Source organism: Puma concolor, chromosome D1 (assembly GCF_028749965.1).
Source record: "Puma concolor isolate L17-30 chromosome D1, mPumCon1.1.hap2, whole genome shotgun sequence".
Classification (NCBI taxonomy): domain Eukaryota; kingdom Metazoa; phylum Chordata; class Mammalia; order Carnivora; family Felidae; genus Puma; species Puma concolor.
In genome coordinates, this window is record NC_141676.1 from 93,586,509 (window position 1) to 93,608,410 (window position 21,902).

Consider the following 21,902-nt stretch of genomic DNA (forward strand, 5'->3'; position numbering starts at 1 on the left):
CCCCCACACCCACAGGGGCTCCTCCTGTTACCTCACTGGCATCTCCCCTGGCCTCTCTCCCTTACACAATCGATAATCAGTCACGTCCATCTCTTGTGTTTCCTTCTTCTCCCCAAAGGCCGCTTTTCAGGGGGAATGAACACTTCCCTAGATATTTCTGCTCCCACCCGCTTCTCCCTTCTGGACAGCTGTCACCTCAAACCCCACCTTCTTCCCAGAACTGCTCTCCCTCAGGTCCCCACTGACCTACTTGGTACCGATCCAGCCAGTGCACGTGCGTGGGTATCATTGCCCATTCCTTCTAGGTTCCCATGATACCTCATGCTCCTGGCTTTTTTCCTGCCTCTCTGGCCACCTCTTCAGCTTCCTCTCCTTTGGTTCATCCCTTAAACGTCAGTGTCCAGTGTCCCCCTTGGTTCCCTACTCTTCTCCCCTCGTGGGGGTGATGCCCTTCTCTTCCATGGTGTTCGCAGCCTGGATCATCCTGAGTGCCATGACAATAAACTCAGCTCCTCATTAGACACCTGTACCAGGCACCTTTGACTCGACAGGTCTCAAACTGCTTCATTTTGTCCCCCACACGGCTCCTCCCTGGCATCCCTCACCTCTACGAAAGCAAGATATACATCTAGTTGTCCAAGCCAGATGCCTGAGTGTCATGCTTGACCCCGTTTCTTATTACTACTGTCACCTCTTTGGATACACAAGCTTCTTCCAGTGACAGCGTGGGCACTATTGTTTCTGCCACATGGACTGCAGCAAAGCCTCCCATCTGGCCTCCTGCTTTGATACCACAATCTGTTCTCCACAAGGCAGTCAGAGTGATTTTTCTGAAAGGAAAATCTGCGGCGCCCGAGTGGCTCAGTTGGTGAAACTGCTGACTCACGATTTCAGCTCTGGACATGATCTCACGGTTCCTGAGCTGTCAGTGCAGAGCCTGCTTGGGATTCTCTCTCTCTGTCTCTCCCTCTCCGCCCCTCTGCCCCTTCCCTACTCATGTGCATACTTTCTCCCTCTCTCTCAAAATAAAAAAATAAACTCAAAAAAAAAAAAAAAAAAAAAAGGAAAATCTGAGCATGTCACTTCCCTACGGAAAGCCCACGGAATACAGCCTGAGCTCCACACCTGGCTCTTCAGCCCCTGGCCCTGCCCTGCTCCTTACTACCCCTCTTCACTCCATGATCTAGCCAGGACATCACTTATCCTCCCCCGAATCCTGCGAAGTCTTGGTCCTGGGCATTTGTATACAATCTTCCCCACAGCCTGCGGTCCCCACCCCACCCCCGGTCCCTGCTGTGCCTTCACTGTGTTCAACCGCTCATCCTATAGGTTCAGCTCAGAGGTCGGCTTCCCCGGGGGGGCTCTGTGGAGACACAGCTGAGATGAGGTGTCCGTGACCTGCGCTTCTTCCTGGCACTGCAGGGACTGCACTCAGTCTGCTCTGGGCTGTGGGGCGGGCACAGATAAGAACGCTCCAGTGAGGATGCAGAGGATGCCACGCCTGGTGGTAGATCTCTGATATGTAGCCCTGGGCCTGGCCGAGAGTTGGAGCCGAAAAAATGCTGAATAAAGGAATGAACCATCCCTTCCCTCTGCAGCAACTCAGGAAGGGAAGGCACTAGTTTGCCAACAAGCTGCCTACCCCTAGGACGGGAGAATGCTGCCGGGAGGGGAAGGCCGTGCGGCCTGGGACCAAAGGCTACCGGTGCTTCAGAAGCAACTGCTATGAGGTCAAAGGAGAAGGGGCAGAAGACTGACTGGAAAGAGTAATAACATTTATTGATTGATGAGTAGGTAAATGGTCACTAAATCTGTACCAGCCGCCCTGGAAGGCTCCCTGCCCGGGCTCCGGGGTAGCCTGCCAAGAGGGGCATAGGTGATCTTGCTGGCTCAGTACCAGGAAGAAGGCAGTCTTGGGCCACGTGCTCAGGTATTCTGTCTGGCTGCACTGCCTTGGCGGGTGGCCTCAGCCCGGGCCGTCAGTCCTGGGGTCTCCCCCTCCAACACTCTCTGTTGGCCTGGGCCTCACAGCCCATAGTCAGCCTGCCCGCCCAGCCCTGTAGGGACAGGAGAGTGTAGGGAGGCCACGGGGGGGGGGGGGGGGGGCGGACAGGGCGGCGGGGCCCAGCGAAGAGCTTACAGGCTCAGATGATGTTGTGCTCCTGGACCTTCTCTCCCGAGTAAAAGCGGCTGAAGAGGAAGGAGCTCAGGTTGATGGTCTGGAAGTGGCCCTCCAGCACCATCTCCGCCACAGCTCGCCCCACGGCAGGGGCCTGCTGGAGCCCGTGGCCGCTGAAGCCCGTGGCAAAATACATGTTGATGACCAGTGGGTGAGGACCCACCACGCCATTCTGGTCAAAGGTGTTGTAGTCGTAATAGCCGGCCCAAGCGCTCCGAACCTGCGGGTGTACAAGACACAGGTGTGCCTGGGAAGGTGCCGACACGTGTCACCCTCACTCCTGCTCTGGGGACAGACGCGGCACCCTCTTCCAGCCCCCGAGGGGTCAGTGGGATGGGTCCCTAGACCAAGAGTCCTTAGCAGTTGTGAGGCAGAGGGCGAGTGGCAGTGGACAAGCTTTCCAAGCCGACCCAGGTGCTCCAGGCTCATGGGTCTCCTGTTACCTTCAGAGTTTCAAAAGCCGGTACCCTCTGGGCCAAAGGGGGCCACACCCTGTCCTGGAAGAAATCATGGTCCACCTCCAGGTTCCCTGGATCCGGTTCCTCCTCCTACGGTGAGAGGTGGGGACATGGCTGATGTTGCCTGGGACACAAGGGCTGACCCAGACCTCACTGAGCCCCTCAGTAGGAGGGGATGGGGAGAAAAGATCCCAGTTCAAACCCAGAGGAGGCTCAACATCAGTGAGAGCGCTGGGCCGTCCAAGGAGCCTGACTCTTCGATGACAGTGGCCTATGTCCCCTGCCCAGCACCCCAACCCCGCTTAGCTTACCTCAGTGGGGCTACAGCCACCCAGGTAGTTATGGCCTAATCCTTCTCGGCGGAAATAGGTTCCACTGGGGTCTATAACGAACGGGGTCTCCAGGCCTGGTCCCTGGGGGCAGTGCCACAAGTACACGTACCTGCCACAACCAGCAGGTTAGGAAATCCCCTTCCCAGCACATTTACCAAACTCTTACATTGCTTTTTTCCCTCTCTCACCGACCTCCTCAGCTGCCCTGAGGGAAGTTACCTTTTTCTCAGCTCCACAGGTAGCTTGGTGCCCTGGAGGGTGCCAGGTGGCCCGTTCCCAATGCCAGCCAGCTCTGCAACCTGGCCAGACCAGGCCCCTGCTGCGTTGACCACTATGGCACATTCCACGGGCTGGTACTCCAGGCTTTGGTCTATCTTCACCTGAAGGCACCAGAAAGGGAGGGGAAGGAGGGCCTGGCCCACATACCAGGCCCTGTGAGAGGTACATTTCTTCCCTAGCCTTAGTTTACCCAGACTGGAAGTGAAGAGAAAGACCAAAATGACAGCCGTTACCTTTTCCACCCTTGCACTTTGGTAAGGAAGATGCGCAGGCTGGCAACTTACATGAACTTCGTGGATCCTTTTCAAATTCACTTCTTCCCCACTTGCAGTCTTCATGAGGTTAGACGAAGACACGAAACCTGCAGGAAAAAGAAAAGAAGCGCCTGAGGCCTGAAGAAGACGAGACTGGGATTCCGTGCACTTCATTAGGAAAGCAACCTGGAAGACCGGAGCTTTCCCGCAAACAGATATGGGGTAACCAAGATGACCTTGATTGCATGCAAAATGGGAGCAAGCTGAAACCTTCACGTGCAACACGAGTCCTGAGAAAGCCTACTTAGGAGCTGGAGTCAGGATGCTCAGGACCAGGCCGCAGGGAGAACCCCATTCCCCACCAACCCGTGCTTAGCCCGTGAGTGAAGATAAGACCCCATCTAGGCCTGTGCCCCAGCTGGCAGAGGAAAGGAGCAGTGGGCACGGGGCCTCAGACTCACGTGTCACCTCTCCGCGGCAGAAGAGGACCCCCATGGACTGGACCTTTCGCCGAAGCCCCTGGAGCAGACACCAGGGGTCAAACCAACCTTCGTGCTCCATCCCTGTGATAAGAAAGAGGACTCAAGAGGTGGGATTAGGACCCTCCTCTCCTGTTGGATTTCCTGTGCCCCCAACTCCTCTTTAGGGAAGCCAGGGAAGGTTCACGTTGACCAAGTGTACCAGAGTGAAATCCTGTGGAAGGACAGAGAGCTAGCAGGGTCCGAGGGAGGCTCTGCTGGCCCGGGGGGGAAGCACTGCTTCTAGAGGCGGGTTACAGGATGCTGAGACTTCCAACGTTGAGGCGCCCCTCAACCCCTGATCCCCTCTGCAAGCACGTTTTACCATAAGATGCCAAAGCCACGCCCTCTGTGTTTATCCAGGGAAACTTGTTCCGAAGCTGCTCAGGAGACATCAGGCAAACTTTGGCTCCTTCCTGCCTGAGAGAAATGCGCGACTGTGTGCCTGTGTGTCAGAGTCGAGGACTGTGCAGAGAAGGCGAAGTATGGACCCCGACTCCACAAGTGGGGATTCCGATTCATTCATGTAACTTCTCTGCCCCAAACCCCCAAGTTTTCCTCCCTGTTGAACGTGTAAAGGCCAAGCGTCCTAGTCATGGCTCTTCAGCTGACCCCTCTTTCCTTTCCTACCCCCTGGTATCCCTTTGACCACACTAAACTCCCTGACATCCCCTAACTATCCTGTATCCTTTCACAACAGGGCAGACCACTGTGTCCCTTCCGCTTGTCTCCTTCCCTTCTGCCTGGAATGACCTTCCTGTCTACCTTCTAGTACAGTCCTGCTCACTAGCACAATTATCTCCTATGGGACACTGTCCTCGAAAGGCAGCAACGCAGACCCTAAAACAACACACTCGCAAGCCCGACTGCCTGGTTCAGATCCCAGTGCCACCACTTGCTAGCTACCTTGTGCCTTGGTTTACCCACATGTGAAATGGGGATGTCTTGGTGACTAAATGAATAACTACTGCATCTGGGACATTACCCGATGTCCCTAGTAAATCCCGCAAGACTGTTATAGACACATGCTCCTGACCGATCACGAGACGCACTTAGGAGAGGGCTTGCCCCAACCAGCCTGCTGCATTTTGTACCTGAGTCGCACTGATTCATTTCTATTTTTGCCTATATCTTGTCCCTGGCTGCTTCTGTTTCGACTACAAAGCTGAATGATGGCAGCAGAGTCCATATGGCCCCCGAAGCCTAAAATGTGTACTATCTGGCCCTTGCAGGAAAAGTCTGCAGATTCCTGGGCCCTTCCCTAGAGGCTCTGGCTTATTAGGTCTGGGATTTCCTGGGTGGTTTTTGTGATCTGGCCGATTTAGGAACCACCACAGCAGTGTGTTGTCTGTATCCATGTTCGAGCACTTAGCACAGGGTACTGGAGGTCTGCATGTGTCTGTGCTTCCTGACAGACTCCTGTCAGAGCTCCTACACAGCAGGGACCTATCTCATCAACCCCCCTCCCCATCCCCGCCCCACCGGGTTTCTCAGTTCCTAACTTGGTGTCAGAGCTTGCTACACGCACACAGCTGAGCAGCAGCTGGGTGGTCGTGCCAGGCACCCCACCCACCTCTGCACCTTCACGTTGTTCTCCATGATGGCAGCACCCTTTTCTGAAGCCAGCAAGAGATAACCTGATGGGTTGAACTGGATGTCCAGGGGAGGGTCATCAGCTACAGCCAGGTACTCCTGTGTGTGCGCAAAGAAAAAAAAAAAGTTCTTTAGAGAAGCTGATTTAAAGGAGGGAGGGAGGGAGAGCTTTCCTGGCCTCCTCACCAACAGCTCCCAGGGCTCAGAGAAGCGCCCCTCTGGGTACCACCACTGGGGAGAAAACTGGTGATTCCAACTCCTAGTGGCCCGAACTGCCTCCGCTCCCTGATCCCCCTGGCCAACTGGGCTGCTCCTCTCTCTGGGCGAAAGGAGTGCTCACCACCCCAGTCCCCAAATCTCTTTGCACATACATTGATGTTCCGTAGAAAGTCAATTGAAAAGAGGGAAAGCTGGACGTTCTCAGGCACCGAGAACTGCTGACGGATCCCGCCCACGGAAAGCACAGTGGAGGCCCGGGAATACTGTAGAAAGACAAAAGTAACTGAGGGAGACCAGTACCCTGTCACCTGGGAGCAGAATGCTGGAACGGAAGCCCCTAGGGGTAATGGGGGGTCCTACTTGCACGTTTATAATCTAAGAGGAGTTGAGGTGGATAAACCTGTATGCAAGTCAACCAGCACCCAAAGAGGACAACAATTATTAAAATCCTTCTTAGCAGATGTGCAGAGCAGAGAGAGCCAGTCATCTAAAAGGGCTGGGCACTGTGGCACAAAACGGTAATGGCCTAGAAGTCCAAGGGCAGGAGATTAACACTTCATCTACTAATTGGAAAATAGAGGAATATGACCAAACTAGTAAGATTCGTGGCTAACTCTCAATGGCTAATCGGAACTAAAGTGCAAAAACTCAGAAGTAAAGGAACCTGGAAGGGGGAGGGGATAGCTGTTTGTGTTGATTCCAGCCAGAATGCAGGCTCTCAGATGGACCTGTGGGCGCCCAAAAGATCTGACATTGTGAAATGTGCTTTTACAAGCAAAACCTCTATGGCCAAAGTCTCTAATTTGAAGGAAGAACCCGGGACTGTTTCTCAACAAGAGTCAAAGTACAGTCCCTGCCCTTTAGACCTCCAAAGATCGAAGTCTTTCCTCCCTTCCCCTCCCCTTGCCCCTTAATAAAATAGGAGTCCATGCCCCAGTCATGACACTGCTCTACCCCACACCTCACCGTGTGGTCCCGTTCCACCACCAGCACTCGAATGGCACCTCGTGGCTTCTCCAACTTCTTCAGCCAATAGGCCACGGACAGGCCAAGCACCCCACCCCCCACAATCACCACATCCGAGCTCTCAGGGGGCAGGTAGCTTGTGTCGTACAGTGGATTCCAGTCCCCGCCGGGAAGGATTGACTGGATCTTCTTCTTGATCTCGGACATCTTTCCATCTCGGTCTGTGGGACGCAGTTAGGGTCAGAAGGCCATACATTTTCTTTACAGGTGGTAGGGGGTTAGAGGATGGGCACAGGAGAAGGTTGGCTAAACGGAAACGGACACTGAGCTGGCTGTTCCCACGGTCATCCCCTCTCATAAGGTCAGCCTGCACCCAGCAGTATTCCACAGCTTCGCCATGTGGTCTGTGTGCCATCAGGCTCTCTTCCCGTCTCACGCATCATGCCCAGCACTGCAAGATTCAACTTCTCAAAAAGAACACTCTATACTCTCTCCCTAGGCCAGGTGACTTACGCGTGCTTATCTCCTGTGCAGACTGCTCTTTCCCTTGAATCACAGGCTCATATATTCAACTGCATTTCCCTCTCCTCTCGGAGAGGAGGGTTCCAGGCTCCTGGACCAATAGGTCCTGGCACACTCCAAGCAGCAGTGTCCTCTGAAGCATGATACCTCTGAGTGGCACTTTATCCTGGATATCCGTCACCACCGACAAAGCTACATTCATGTCCTATTTATTGTCAAGTCCTGATGTCTTTGCCTCCTAAAGATCTCTCCAATCTGTCCCCCTTTCCTCCCCATCTCCGCCACCACCACCTTAGCCCAAACTACCACGACCTCTCACCTGGACTAACCCAAAAGCCTTACTGTTCCCACTAATCCTCCTCTTACCACCTGACTCTTTTGCATCACAGCTAGAATATTTTCTAAGCACTAATTCAATCACATACTCTCCTGCTTAAAACCTTCCAGTGGTTTTCCATTACTCTAAGAATAAAAGTCCAAGATCTTCAACATGGATGAGGCACAGCACACTCTGGCTCTGGTTTACCTTTTTCTCTCCCCACTCCCCCACTCTGCCCCCTTCGACACCTCGATGGTGGCAGGGAATCTACACAGGTGTTATCTCGACTTTGAAACCGTGTCCACTTCTTTGCCTGGTTAACTCCTTGCTTCTTTTCGCTTTCAGCTCAGTTCTCATTTTTCTCAGGGAAGTCTTTCCTGACTCTGCAGACTGTCAGAATCTCCTGTCACATGGTCTCATTACCTCATGCAACACATCTGCAATTTTGAGTTTAAGTGTCATTGCTTCATATGGTACTATGCCTACCTTCTTCACCAATGAGTCTTCAGCCTAGCACAGAACCTGGTACGCCATCAGTGCCTTGAATCAATGAATCCTTTCATCTTTCAAACCTAACACACAAATCTCCAAGTCGTCTCACCAACTCCAATACAAAATTCAAACTCTTCTCGGCAATGTTGGAATCTTTCTTTGATCTAGGCTTACCTCACCCATCCACACTACGTTTCCTATCTCTGCTCTCTACCTACGTGGCTTTTGTTAGATTCTTGCACAAAACCAATACTTCTAATTTTGTTAGATTCTTGCACAAAACCAATACTTCTAATTTTCGTCCGCAACCTGGAACACACACCTTCCCTGAGCCAGTAAACGATATCCATCAAGGCTGATCTCAGTTCCCATCTGCTCACTGTACTTCTCCAGTTACACTAGCTTCGGGGACTAGCAGTGCAGGGCATTTGTCCAAGTTGGATTCTATCCAGTCTTGAACTGGTCTATTGAAGTCTTCACTCTCCGGCTGCACTCCAGGCCACACACTGAACCTTCTTTCTCTTCCCTCCTTAACAGCCCCACGCTAAGTGCAGCATCCTGCACGCGAGCAGGACTTTAAGGCACAGGTAGCTCTGCAACCAATCAACCTGGCTCTCTGTTATGCTGGTGGTAAACTGAGGCATAGAACGATCTGGAATTTGTCACCTGAGAGGGGCTTCCTGGGAAGCCCAGCCTTTACAAGCTCCGGCAGGAAAGCGTACCCCCTCCTCCCAGCCGACCCACTGTCTTTACATCGTGGGCCGGGTCCTGAGTCCGGAAGGTCACAGAGCTGGAGCTTGGGGCCATCCAAGAACCACGATACCCTCCGCGGCCCTCAACTTTACCCAGAATAGAGCCTCCTCTGTGTGTGCCTAGACCCCGGCCCAAGGGGCCCCGGCACAAGCCCAAAAGCAACGTCCTGCGAAGCATGACCACTCAGAGCCCAGGCCCTCTGGGAGACCCCCCCCACCCCACCTCCCGACGCCAGCCCCACTCTGCCGTCACTTCTCCGCGCCGCAGGCCGTTCAGACGAGCGCGCCCATTGGCCAACGGGTCCTGAGGGCCACGCCCCTCCGCGCTGTAGGCCGTCCTCTCTGAGAGCCCCGCCCAGGTCCGCCCCCACCCGCCATTGGCGAGCCTGGTGCCTGCGTCAGTGTTGCGCGCCCTCGGGCGGAGGCGGAGAAAGAACACAGCAGCTCGGAGCGGAAGTGCGGCTGCGCCGGTTTCCGGGACCGCTGGTGTGACGTGTCCCGAGCTTGGCGCAGCAGGAAGCGGCGGCGATCGCGGCCTGAGTTCCCGGCGCCGGCCCCGGCTCCTTTCCCGCTGCCGCCATGCTCGACTTCTTCACCATTTTCTCCAAAGGCGGGCTTGTGCTCTGGTGCTTCCAGGGCGTGAGCGACTCATGCACCGGGCCCGTTAATGCGTTGATTCGTTCTGTGCTGCTGCAGGTATAGCCCCCTCGGGATCAGAACTACGGGCTCGACCCCCTGAACTGGTCCATAGCCCCTTCAACTGATCCCACGCCCTCCTCCCACCTTCTCCGCCTACCCCAAACTGGCCACTCACTCATTGCCAGTATTCCGCTTCTCTTTCCCGCTCCCCTGGGACCTCTAGCAACTTTACGACGCCCCCTCCCCCTCCGTCTCTGGGACTCTAGCCGAATCCCGGCGTCTCTTGAGATTTCCCATAGTTCCCTCCATTGATCCCCTAGCAGCTTAATTTTCTGTTGTGTCGAAGGCTGGGTGCTGGGCGAGATAATGGAAAAACGCTTTTAAAAAGCTGTAAATAGCGTACAGCTGCTAGTAAATCTGATTGTGTGATTCTCTCTTCTGGCTCCCACGTGTCTTTCCCTCTAACCTCTTTTCCTCTTAACCGTCCCCCTGCCCCCAACTTGGCACCTCCTTTTCTCCCTGATGGGATGCTGCTAGAGAGCAGTGCCCCAGCATCCTCTTGTCCTGGGGACGACAGGTTTGACTTTGAGGGAAGTGTCTGGTTCTTTCCCATAGGTGATCCTTGAGGGGCTCAAGTCTGGGTTTTCTGGGTAGTCTGAACTCTACTTTTTTTTTTTTTCCAGGAAAGGGGAGGTAACAACTCCTTCACCCATGAGGCACTCACACTCAAGTACAAATTGGACAACCAGTTTGAGCTGGTGTTTGTGGTAAGTGGGGCTATTTTAGAAGGATAATGATTACACTTTTCTTTATTCCTGATTAAGAGAATCCTCATTAATTGAGCCCAGTGTATACGGTGATGTAACTGAGAAGACAGACAGTGGAGGGGGAAAGGGAAGACGCTCCTGAGCCCAGGCAGAGACCTTGGCTGCCCCTCAGGTCGGGGAAACGTGCCAGGCCGCTGAGCCAGTCTCTGGAGGCCTGGAGTGAGCTGGCTTGTAAGCAGATCTGTTGGCTCTGTTTCTCTCCCTGAACAGGTTGGTTTTCAGAAGATCCTAACGCTGACGTATGTAGACAAATTGATAGATGATGTGCACCGGCTGTTTCGGGACAAGTACCGTACAGAGATCCAACAGCAAAGTGCTTTAAGTCTATTGAATGGCACTTTTGATTTCCAAAATGACTTCCTGCGGCTCCTTCGGTGAGAGGCCTCCCCTCTGCACAGTTGATTTCCATGACCTGATAATCTCCCTTCCTTCCTGAGGGCGGTTCCAGGGGAGTAAATTGTTTATCAGAACACACGGAATTTGCTGTCCAGTTGTAACTGGCCTCTTGGTGTGAGGGTCCTTTCTCTGGACTTTGATCATTCTCTTCTTTCTAGTGAAGCAGAGGAGAGCAGTAAGATCCGTGCTCCCACAACCATGAAGAAATTTGAAGATTCTGAAAAGGCCAAGAAACCTGTGAGGTCCATGATTGAGACACGGGGTGAAAAACCCAAAGAAAAAGCAAAGAACAGCAAAAAAAACAAGGGGGCCAAGAAGGAGAGTGAGTTTGAGCTCCTTGGACATAGCAGGGCATGAAAAGTTAATGTGATAGTATGGACTGAAATTGTCTCATCTTTCCCTTGGTCTTTGCTTACCTCCCTTGCTCAGATGCCCATCACCTAATCATCCCGTCCTTGTGATCCCCAAGGTGTTTGCCCCTAGTTTCCTCTTAAGGATTTGGAAGACTTTATTTCCCATTGTAGGAATTTGGTTGTTTTTCTCCAGTGAGTTTTCTCCTGACAGGTTCTGATGGCCCTTTGGTTACCAGCAAAGCTGTCCCTGCTGAAAAGTCAGGTCTCCTGGTGGGGCCTGAGAATGGGGTAGAACTTTCCAAAGAAGAGCTGATACGTAGGAAGCGAGAGGAATTCATTCAGAAGCATGGGAGAGGTATGGAGAAGTCCAGGTGAGCATTCTAACTTTCACCACAAATGTTGTTATCTAGCCACAGTGGGGGCAAGGGAGCGCTTATCCCTGGTTCTTGAGTGGATGTTTCCTTTCCTACTTCACCGTAACCCTTTGTGCTGTAACCCTTTACAGCAAGTCCATGAAATCAGATGCTCCAAAGGAGAAGGGCAAAAAAGCACCCCGGGTGTGGGCTCTGGGTGGCTGTGCAAACAAGGAAGTCTTGGATTATAGCACCCCCACCACCAACGGAGCCCCTGAGGTTGCCCCACCTGAGGATATCAACTTGGTAAGAGGCAATAGGGGCCAGTCAGAGTTACCATTAGTAAGCATTTGGGGAGGAGGTAGAGACTAGGAGGGTAGTACCTTTGGTTGCTTTGAATGAAGGGGTGGGTTACATTTGGAGTTTTCCAAATCAGAGATGGAATGAGGACAGGGTAAATCCTGGGCTTCTTCCCCTTCAGCTCTCGAGAGTTCCTGATCCCCTCTTACTCCTTTCCCTGTACCCTCCAGATTCGAGGTACTGGGCCTGGGGGGCAGCTTCAGGATCTGGACTGCAGCAGCTCAGAGGATGAGGGGGCCACTCAAAACTCCACCAAACCTAGGTAGGGGAATTTCAGGTGGTGAGTGGGAGGTATGGCTCCAGAACAGATGAAACTTCATTCCTGCCCGCTGGCTTTATACATATCCATCACTTCCTGTGCCTGCAGTGCTACCAAGGGAACTCTGGGTGGCATGTTTGGGATGCTGAAGGGCCTTGTGGGGTCCAAGAGCTTGAGTCGTGCAGACATGGAATCTGTGCTGGACAAGATGCGTGATCATCTCATTGGTAAGTTCTGAGAACAGGTGGACTCGTGTGTACGGGACAGAGATGGTGGAGAGTAGAACCACCTAGAACTCTCAGCTGTACCACGGGTTGTTTACTGTGGACGTGGCACTCACACCTGTTCCTGTCTCTCCAGCTAAGAATGTGGCAGCAGACATTGCAGTCCAGCTCTGTGAATCTGTGGCCAACAAGTTGGAAGGGAAGGTGATGGGGACATTCAGCAGTAAGTATCTCCCTAAACCAGAAAGTGCTCAAGGGATTACACTTACTAGGAGGTGAAGAGCATTGTTCTCCATTCTTGCTAGATGTATGGCTTCTGGCAAACTCCTTCACCTCTAAACGGCTATTACAGAACTTAGACTTTAAGAGTTATCACAACTAAATGAGTTTAAGTGCTTGGAACACGATCACTTATGGTGTGGATTCCTGGGACAAGGTCCCAGCTCCCTTAGGTGTTGGGTGTTTTTCGAGTACGTTCCTTGGGTTTCATGGATCCACCTCCCTTTTTAGCGGTGACTTCCACAGTAAAGCAAGCCCTACAGGAGTCCCTGGTACAGATTCTGCAGCCACAGCGTCGTGTTGACATGCTGCGGGATATCATGGATGCCCAGCGTCATCAGCGCCCTTACGTTGTCACCTTCTGCGGTGTTAATGGAGTGGGGAAGTCTACTAATCTTGCCAAGGTCAGTAGAGCTCCCCATTTTCTTCACTCTCCATGTCTTAGCAATTCTCGTTCTAGATGACTGGTTTCTTTGCTTTTTTTCCACAGATTTCTTTCTGGCTGTTAGAGAATGGCTTCAGTGTCCTCATTGCGGCCTGTGACACATTTCGTGCTGGGGCCGTGGAGCAGCTGCGTACACACACCCGGCGTTTGAGTGCCCTACACCCCCCAGAGAATCACGGTGGCCGCACTATGGTGCAGTTGTTTGAAAAGGGCTACGGCAAGGACGCTGCTGGAATAGCCATGGAAGCGATTGCCTTTGGTATGGCGCAGAGAAAGCGTGGGGGAGCTTGTGTGGGCCCCGTTCCTCCTTGGGTTTCCTTGGGATTGGCAGAAGGTCAGGGTTACCCTCCTACCAACTTACTGCTCTGTAACAAGTCAGGATTGGGAACTTGCAGTGCTCTGCCTTGGGTAACAAGAGTACTAGCTGCAGGCAAAATACGTTCCCACCAAAGAAACCTGTTTGCTCTCCTCTATCCAGTTGCCATCTTTTCCTGAATGTTCTTGATTGCCAAGCACAGAATAGGTTTTTTTGCTCATATAACCTTACAGCCAGATCCAGAGCCCAAGAAAGTAAACACATAGGCTTTTAATACAGCCAGGTTATGACTTCTTGAGAGAAAGCTGGGAATGAACAGGATATTCCAGATGTTTTGAGTTGACCACTTTTTTCTCTTTAGCACGTAACCAAGGCTTTGATGTGGTGCTGGTGGACACAGCTGGCCGCATGCAAGACAATGCCCCTCTGATGACTGCCCTGGCTAAGCTCATTACTGTCAACACACCCGACTTGGTGCTGTTTGTGGGGGAGGCCTTAGTAGGCAATGAGGCCGTGGACCAGCTGGTGAGGGCTAGGGCCTAGTTCTTTTCCCAGCCTTATCTTTGGACAGTTGGGTGCTTCTTACAGTTATATCATGTTTCTCCCTTACAGGTCAAATTCAACAGAGCCTTGGCTGACCATTCTATGGCTCAAACACCTCGGCTCATTGATGGCATCGTCCTTACCAAATTTGATACCATTGATGACAAGGTAAATACGGATGATACAGAATAGAGTGAGATGGGGGCAGGAAGGGCAGCCTTTACAAGGGAGCTGATGCTATAAGGGTATGTTGTTGGCTCCAAAGATTCCTATTACTGAGGGGGTAAAAAGAAGCGGCTTTGAGTTGATTGGGTATCCCCTTTCTCCACTTCAGGTGGGAGCTGCTATTTCTATGACCTACATCACAAGCAAACCCATCGTCTTTGTGGGCACTGGCCAGACCTACTGTGACCTACGCAGTCTCAACGCTAAGGCTGTGGTGGCTGCCCTCATGAAGGCTTAATGTGGCTCTTGCCTAAAACCAAATCACTGCTTCCCCCCAAAGCGCCCCCTGCATCAAGAATGTGCTTTAGAGTATGTGAGCGACTTCTCTTCAGTGTAGTACAGAGGCAGGGTGAGGGGAGCTCCAGGGGCTGCAGCTCCCCTGCCCCACTCCCTGGCAGCCCAGCCTCCACCTGCAAGGAGGGCCTAATCATGTTACAGTCACTGCCCATCACCCCCTTCCCTGACAGTCCCCCACCCCCCAGGCATTCCCTTCACTCTGCCTACACACTCAGCCTCACTATAGCTCTGGCCAGTGGTCGGCAGAGCCCAACATCAGAGCTTTGCTAATTCGTACTGTCACAGGGATGTCTGAGCACAACGAGCAGTCTGAAGTCCCAGCTCGAATAGGTTAAGAGACTTCCAGAGCCAAATCTGGGTTCTCCCTTGGATACATAGCTTTCAGGTCCCTGGGGACCAACATGATACCCACCACACTGTGGCAGAGTATGGCCTGTTCTTAATTGCTGCTAATTCTGATGATGTCCCCATCCCCATTGTTTCCTCAAAGCATCAGCAGAGGCCAGAGTGAGTTGTTAAAAATGAACGAAAGGAGTTCCTGCTTCTCAAAATTAAAGGGAGCTGAGCTGTAGTGCTGCACTGGGCTTCTCAGCCTTCCAACTCTTACCCGCTCCCAAACTCCAGATGTAAGCTTTGCATGTTCCCTTTCCTGGGAGAAAACCAACTGTCAGAAGGGTAGACGAGTTGCCCCTCTCCCCCACCCCACTCTCCACTTGAGCGGATCCTGCCTTTTCCTCTTTTTTCTCTCTACAGTGCCTGGTAGACAAGTGCTACATTGAAGAATACAAACCTCTTGTTAAGACTTGTCCTGTAGCTTGGTATTACAGATGTGCTATTAGTGCAATAAGGTGAAGGCTGTCTGCCCAGAGAAATACATAATTTATATAAGAAAATAAATTTCATAAATAAATTGCCCTTTATGTCTCGGAATTCTTTTACATAGGATTTAAAGCTAAGATCTCACATCACGCTAACTATGGTTCTGGGCCTTGTAGTACGAAGGGAAATAAAACAAAAATTGGTAACGAATGGTTGTCCAGAGAACAAGATCACCCACCTCAATGTGAAAGGAGAGCACTTTTAAATTAAGGGACAAAAACTAGGCTCCTCTAATGCCTCTGCAGGTTTGTTTTCTAAAGGGACTCTAAAAGTAGAGCCAGGGCCCTGGGAAGTAAATGAACAAGCTTTTAATACAGCTCAGTTATGTAAAATACTGTACACTGTAAAAGGTCTAGAAAACTAGAGCTTCGAGTCATGTTTTAAAAAAGCCATTGAGCTTAATTGAAAAACCAAGTATAGAGTACAAAACTGCAACAAGGGCCATGGCGGTCCCATGGCATCCAGATCCCAAGTCCTTCATGCAGGGCTGTAGCCACAGTCAGTGGAGGTGTTGCACTGATCTGCTGTGTGGACACAGGCATGTCCACCCAGGGGTGGGGGAGCTGCATTGGGTCCCACTGTCACTTGGGGATTCTTGAACTGGAATAGGACGCAGAAGATCAAGAACCAGTGGGCATGAAGGATTGAGCTGGAACACCCCCTACCCCCAACTCTCCCCCCCCAACCTTCAACCGCTGGGTTTTGGTACTTCGACGGAGCTGTGTTGGGTTCTTGTAAGTTTACTTGTTAAATACTCTCCACAGGCCTGACGGTTTGGTCTAATGGTGATGAGCTCTCTAGCCCTCTCATGTTCTACAGTCTGTGGAAAGAAAGAAAAGAGAATAAAATGAAGTCTCACAAAACTGATGTGTACATCTAAAGCTGCAGATAAATATTTAAGTCCAGCTTAACCCGTCAGAAGACAAGACATCACAGATACTAGGAATCTTGTGATAGACTCGATAGGAAAATACAGACTCCTTAACAGGTAGGAGAGAGAAGTCATTCTCCAAGGTCTTAACCAAACCCCAGGAAAACATTTTTTGCCCAGAAAACTGACAAACAGACCAGGAAATAGTATACCTCTTATTTCACTGTGTGCTGTGGACGAGCCATTGAGCTGACCTTCTCTCACCATCCCTGCTAAACAGAATGCACATCAGAATCAGCATTAGACTGGGAAGCCAAAACTTTAAAAAAAAATTTTTTTTTTTTTAATTTTAGAGAGCATGTGAATGGGAGACGGGGCAAAGGGAGGGAGAGAATCCCAAGCAGGCTCCATGCTGTGTGGAGCCCAATGCGGGGCTCAATTCCATGACCCTGGGATCATGACCTGAGCCTAAATCAAGAGATGCTCAAGCAACTGAGCCACCCAGAACCCCAACTCTTAATAGTAGAAAGAAAACCAAGCAACTAATGGGGAATAAAACCATATGGTCTAACAAGAATGGCATTATTTAGTAATGACCATATCACAGAGGAAGATAAAGGAGGTGGAGAGAATGAACTGGATTAGTCTTCAGACTACATCTAATAAGGGCAGCAGTAAGTCTGCACTAACGCTGTCTGTAAAGAAAACATTAAATGGGCAAAGTGTGCATGTTGTCCCTAACTCCTCAAAAAGGCCAAGTTTAGGTAAAAATCCAGGGATGGAGATAGGGAGCAGCATGCAAGTGAGCAAACTCAACCAAGTAGAAGAGTGAAAAGGAGCAGACGCTCTGACAACACAAAATGAGTTAAATCTGAGCTGTCCAGTAAGGTGCTGTTGGCCACACGTGGCTATACACTTTTATGTTAGAAATTCTGTTCCTTAGTCACACTAACCACATTTCAAATGCTCAACAGCCACATGTGGCATGTGGTTACAATACTGGACAGGGAAGATAACAGAATATTTCTATCACTGCAGAAAATTCTATTGGACAGCCCTGAGATAGATAATAGCGCAGGAAAAAAGTTTGAACACATGGAAGAAAACCCTAGTCAGAATTATGACCATTTAGAGTATAAATAAATAAAAACATTTGTACATACAAATTAGTATTGATATTCCCCCATCTTAAAAAGAACTTTAGAGGGATGCCTGGGTGCTCAGTTGAGTGTCCAACTCTTGATATCAGCTCAGGTCATGATCCCAGGGTTGTGGGTTCGAGCCCCGTGTCGGGCTCCATGCTGAGCGTGGAGCCTGCTTAAGAGTCTCCCCCCACCCCAAATCCCGTCTCCCCTACTTATGTTAAAAAAAAAAAAAACAAAAACTTTAGCAACAGTTACCGACCACCAAAATTCTCATTACCTTTGACTAGTAATTATACTGAGAACCCATCCTAAGGAAAACTTGCAAGGATGAACATATAATTCACCATAACAGTACTTACAATAGAAAAAAAAACTAGAAAAAAGTAGAAGATGGCTAACACAGGGCAAAAATTAGGCAAACTAACATCCACACTGGAGTATAACAGAGTCATTAAAAATAGTGGTTATGAAAACTAGCCATGTGGGAAAATGTATGAGATGTACCACTGAATAAAAAATGTACCAAGACTATGTATACTTCGTTTACAGCTATGAAAAAATCCACAGAGAAAATTGTTAATTGGAAATATACCAAAATAACTGCTTGTATTACAATAATGAATTATAAAAGAATTATTTTTTCCTTCCCCATTACTTGATTTTTCTGAAATGAATGTACTAGGTCCTACAGAATCATTTGAATTCAAGTAACTTTCACTATGCAAAATCAAGTACACAGCACAATGCCAGGAACATAGCAAATTTCAGTGTTAACAGCAAAAGACCTCTTATTAGGATGTATCTACAAAAACGCAAATCATAACCAAGCATGGAAGTAAGCTTGACTGGTCTCAAAATGAAATAATGTTTTTAACCTAAAACTACTCTGCTTGATTTCAAATCACAAACTCAAGCTGACCACTCGAATAAATATTCTCATACTGAGAATCCTTCATTTTTGGAAGTTCAGAATGCCCAACTGAGTGATAGCTTTGGGGAAAGCCCCTTTGGGAGGAAGCCCATGTAGCTAACAGGATTTGTGCCACTCTACAACACTTCTAATGATGTTTGTCAAGAAAAGATTTTGTTTAACAGGAACAGCTGAACAGGGGGATTTTGTTATTGCTTTTAATTTTAGCATCATCCCTGGGTAGAAGGTCTCAAAATGCAGATCAAGAGAAATATGCAGAGCTTGGGTAGGTACCTCTTGTTTGATGACAATACAATATGCTCAGTGGAAAAGCCTACTGAAAAGTCCTAAGTGTGGGCCAACAACAGAAGAATCTGAAGCATGGCAGGACAGCAGAAAATGCATCCCTAAAGAAAGAATAGCAAATTGTTTTTCACAAGAGACAAACCCAAAGGTTTGTCTTTTGAAAGGATTTTCTAAAAACCATAAAAAATCCTACAAAAGAACACAGGCAGTAACCTCTTTGACATTGGTCGTAGCAATTTTTTTCTACATATGTCCCTGAGGCAAGGGAAAACAAAAGCAAAAATAAAATATTGGGACTACATCAAAATAAAAAGCTTCTGCACAGCAAATGAAACAATCCGCAAAACTAAAAGGCAACCTACTAAATGCAGAAGATATCTGCAAATAACCTATCTGATAAAGGCTTAGTATCCAAAATATATAAAGAACTAATAAAACTCAACACACCCCAACACACCCCTCCCCGCCCCCCCTGCCAATAATCCAATTAAAAAACCAGCAGAAGGGGTGCCTGGGTGGCTCAGTCAGGTGAGCATCCGACTTCAGCTCAGGTCATGATCTCACAGTCCGCGAGTTCGAGCCCTGCATCGGGCTCTGTGCTGACAGCTCAGAGCCTGGAACTTGCTTCCAATTCTGTGTTTCCCTCTCTCTCTGCCCCTCCGCCACTTGCGCTCTTTCTCTCTCTCTCAAAAACTAAATAAACAAACAAACAAATTAAAACAAAAAACAGAAGACATGAACAGACATTTCTCCAAAGAAGACCTATAGATGGCCAACAGATACATGAAAAGATGTTCACCATCACTTACCATCAGGGAAAAACAAATCAAAACTACAATGAGCTATCACCTCACACCTGTCATATTGGCTAAAATCAACAACATAAGAAACAACTGGTGTTGGCGAGAATGTAGAGAAAAAGAACCCTTGTGCACTGTGGTAGGAATGCAAACTGGTACACACACTGTGGAAAACAGTATAGAGGGTCCTCAAAAAGTTAAAAATAGAACTACCCTATGACCCAGCAATCACACTATTGGATATTTACCCAAAGAATATAAAAACACTAATTCCAAGGGATACATGCACCCCTGTTTGTAGCAGGAGTATTTACAATAGCCAGGAAATGGAAACAGCCCAAGTGTCTATCACTTGATGAATGGATAAAGATGTGAGTGTGTGTGTGTGTGTGTGTGTGTGTGTGTGTGTGTGTGTGTGTGTGTGTACTGGAATAGTACTCAGCCATAAAAAAGAATGAAATCTTGCCATTAGCAATGACATGCATGAAGCTGGAGAGTATAATGCTAAGCAAAATAAGTCATAGAAAGGACAAATACCATAGGATCTCACCTGTGTAACTTAAGAAACAAAAAATGAACAAAGGAGGAAAAAAAAGAGAGAGACAAATCACAAAACAGATTCTTAACTACAGAGAGCCAACTTAGAGTTACCAGAGGAAAGGTGGGTGAGGGAATGGGTAAACAGATGATGGGGATTAAGGAATGCATGTGTGGCGGTGAGCACCAGGTGACGTACGAAAGTGATGAATTGCTATATTGTACATGTGAAACTAATATAACTGGAATTAAAATAAAAACATTAAAAAAAGGTTTTCTGGGGGCACTTGGGTGACTCAGTCTGTTAAGCATCCGACTCTTGGTTTCAGCTCAGGTCATGATCTCACAGTTTGTGGGTTCAAGCCCCACATTGGGCTCTGTGCTGACAGTGTGGAGCCTGCTTGGGATTCTCCCCCCCACCATCTCTCTGACCTTTCCCCACTCTCTCTCTCTCTCTCTCTCTCAAAATAAGTAAACTTAAAAAAAAAAAAAAAGAGGGGGGACAGTTCTAAAGTCTTTGGGAAAAAGGGTTGATATCGTTTTTGGTGTTCAGTTATGGTGATGCCTTTTACAAATCTGGTTCCATCAAAGCATAGCCATTGATATCTAAGAGCTTGTGGAATTCTCATTATAGGAGAATTCCACTTGCAACAATGTGATTCAGAAAAGAAATCAGGGAATATCAGATTTAGGAAAATTCCTCTCTATATTAAATTACCTGTACTTTCTTAGGTCCCCTAAGATGCATTCAGATTGACAATGAAAATATATATTAACATACACTTTTCAGAATATATACTACATACAACAGCAAAGTGGGTTGTTTGTGGGATTTTTATTTTAGAGAGAGAGAGTGTACATGAGTGGGGAAGAGGGGCAGAAGGAGAGAATCTTCAGCAGGCTCCAGGCTCAGCAAGGAGCCCAAAGCAGAGCTTGATCCCATAACCCCGAGATCATGACCTGAGCTGAAATCAAGAGTCAGACACTTGACTGAGACTGAGCCACCCAGGCACCCCACAACAGCAAAGTTTTAAAAAGCATTCTCCAATTTAGCTGATACCAAAAAATTCTGCATTTTGTAGGGTACTGGGAGCTTGTCTGGAGCCATTAATAAACCAAACCTTTTATCCCCATTTAGCTTTGTCAGAACCTGGAGGCAGGGGTTCCTGGATTCTCTGTCCCTCTCTCTCTGCCCCGCTCCTGCACCTATGGGCATGCGTGCTCACTCGCTCTCTCTCCCTCTAAAAATAAATAAACTTCAAAAAAAAAAAAGCTGGAGGTAAAATAACGAGTGGTACCACTAACCTCTATATTTAATACCACCATAACAGTTTCCAAATAATATTTTAGGTGTTTTTTCTATTTGTGAAGATAATACATAATCACTGTTGGAAATGCTAACAGAAAAATACTAAAAAAGAAACACCTTAAATCCTACCCCAAAAAGAAACCACAGTTAATTTAATAAACTTCATTCCAGATATTTCTCAATACAGACACAAACAAAAATAGAATACATCTACAATTCTGTATGAATAGGACGGACCATGGCATTCTACAACCTGCTGTTCTTTATACACAGTATTAGGTGTCTGATGTCTTTTTGGGCAACAAAATTTTCCCTCTTATGGCTTGTGTTTCATCAATTAAAAAATGCTGATGTATTTGCAAATTCCATATTAACTGGGATATTTTAGGTTGCTTCCTTTTTTTTTTTTTTGGCCATTATATTCAAAACTGATTACATTCCCGCACCTGTTATCTCTATGCAATTATGTAGTATAACTGTGCAATTGTCTAATTATCTCCTTAGGAGAAGTATGTAAGATAAATTGCATCAAGTGGGATTTCTAGGTCAAAAGTTTTTAAATTTTGAGCAATATTCCAAAACTTCCCCTCCAGAAAAGCTGTACTAATTTTACCTTCCCACTAACATGATGTGAATACATTTCTTTCCTCATAGCTGTAGCCAAAACTGAGTTATCTATCATTCTTTTTGATTCGAAATCTAAATTTTATTATTTTACTTTTTTATTAAAAAACTTTTTTTTTTTT

The 21,902-nt window shown here is 48.6% G+C and overlaps 3 protein-coding genes across 13 annotated transcripts in view; 1 reads left to right on the top strand and 2 right to left on the bottom strand.

Moving 5' to 3' along the window:
- Nucleotides 1–386: 386 nt before the first annotated feature.
- On the bottom strand, nt 387–9,131 carry FOXRED1 (FAD dependent oxidoreductase domain containing 1). Of its 7 annotated transcripts, none has more exons than XM_086678706.1 (12): nt 8,854–9,080; nt 6,799–7,019; nt 5,985–6,095; nt 5,594–5,712; nt 4,346–4,440; nt 3,964–4,065; nt 3,533–3,609; nt 3,189–3,349; nt 2,949–3,078; nt 2,623–2,727; nt 2,141–2,399; nt 387–1,446 (listed from the first exon to the last, which is right to left on the bottom strand). In XM_086678706.1, exons 1-11 carry the CDS (start codon nt 9,059–9,061, stop codon nt 2,145–2,147), a joined length of 1,584 nt encoding a protein of 527 aa, XP_086534832.1. In that variant the 5' UTR covers nt 9,062–9,080; the 3' UTR covers nt 387–1,446; nt 2,141–2,144. The 7 variants fall into 7 exon arrangements, with proteins under 7 accessions (XP_086534832.1, XP_086534831.1, XP_025784774.1 ...); XM_086678705.1 differs by lacking the exon at nt 387–1,446 and adding an exon at nt 1,759–2,057; XM_025928989.2 differs by lacking the exon at nt 387–1,446 and having other exon boundaries at nt 1,759–2,399; nt 8,977–9,131.
- Nucleotides 9,132–9,339: 208 nt separating this feature from the next.
- SRPRA (SRP receptor subunit alpha) lies at nt 9,340–15,314 on the top strand. Its single transcript, XM_086678703.1, has 14 exons — nt 9,340–9,579; nt 10,206–10,289; nt 10,560–10,723; nt 10,904–11,067; nt 11,310–11,469; nt 11,604–11,757; nt 11,982–12,073; nt 12,179–12,297; nt 12,431–12,517; nt 12,805–12,977; nt 13,064–13,277; nt 13,696–13,859; nt 13,947–14,045; nt 14,212–15,314. Exons 1-14 carry the CDS (start codon nt 9,463–9,465, stop codon nt 14,338–14,340), a joined length of 1,920 nt encoding a protein of 639 aa, XP_086534829.1. The 5' UTR covers nt 9,340–9,462; the 3' UTR covers nt 14,341–15,314.
- A 257-nt stretch (nt 15,315–15,571) lies between these two features.
- SIRAL1 (SIR2 antiphage like 1) overlaps nt 15,572–21,902 on the bottom strand; it is a 173,327-nt gene continuing 166,996 nt past the window's right edge. For 2 of the 5 annotated variants that reach the window (XR_015241230.1, XR_015241229.1), the window contains exons 7-9: nt 18,499–18,611; nt 16,362–16,421; nt 15,572–16,098 (exon numbers count right to left, since the gene is read on the bottom strand). Coding sequence is in view for 2 of the 5 variants with exons in the window: in XM_086678731.1 (XP_086534857.1) it covers nt 16,085–16,098; nt 16,362–16,421 (74 nt within the window). In the remaining 3 variants the exon portion in view is untranslated. The remainder of the gene's footprint in view (nt 16,099–16,361; nt 16,422–18,498; nt 18,612–21,902) is intronic. The other 3 variants (XR_015241231.1, XM_025928638.2, XM_086678731.1) reach the window with 3 other exon arrangements.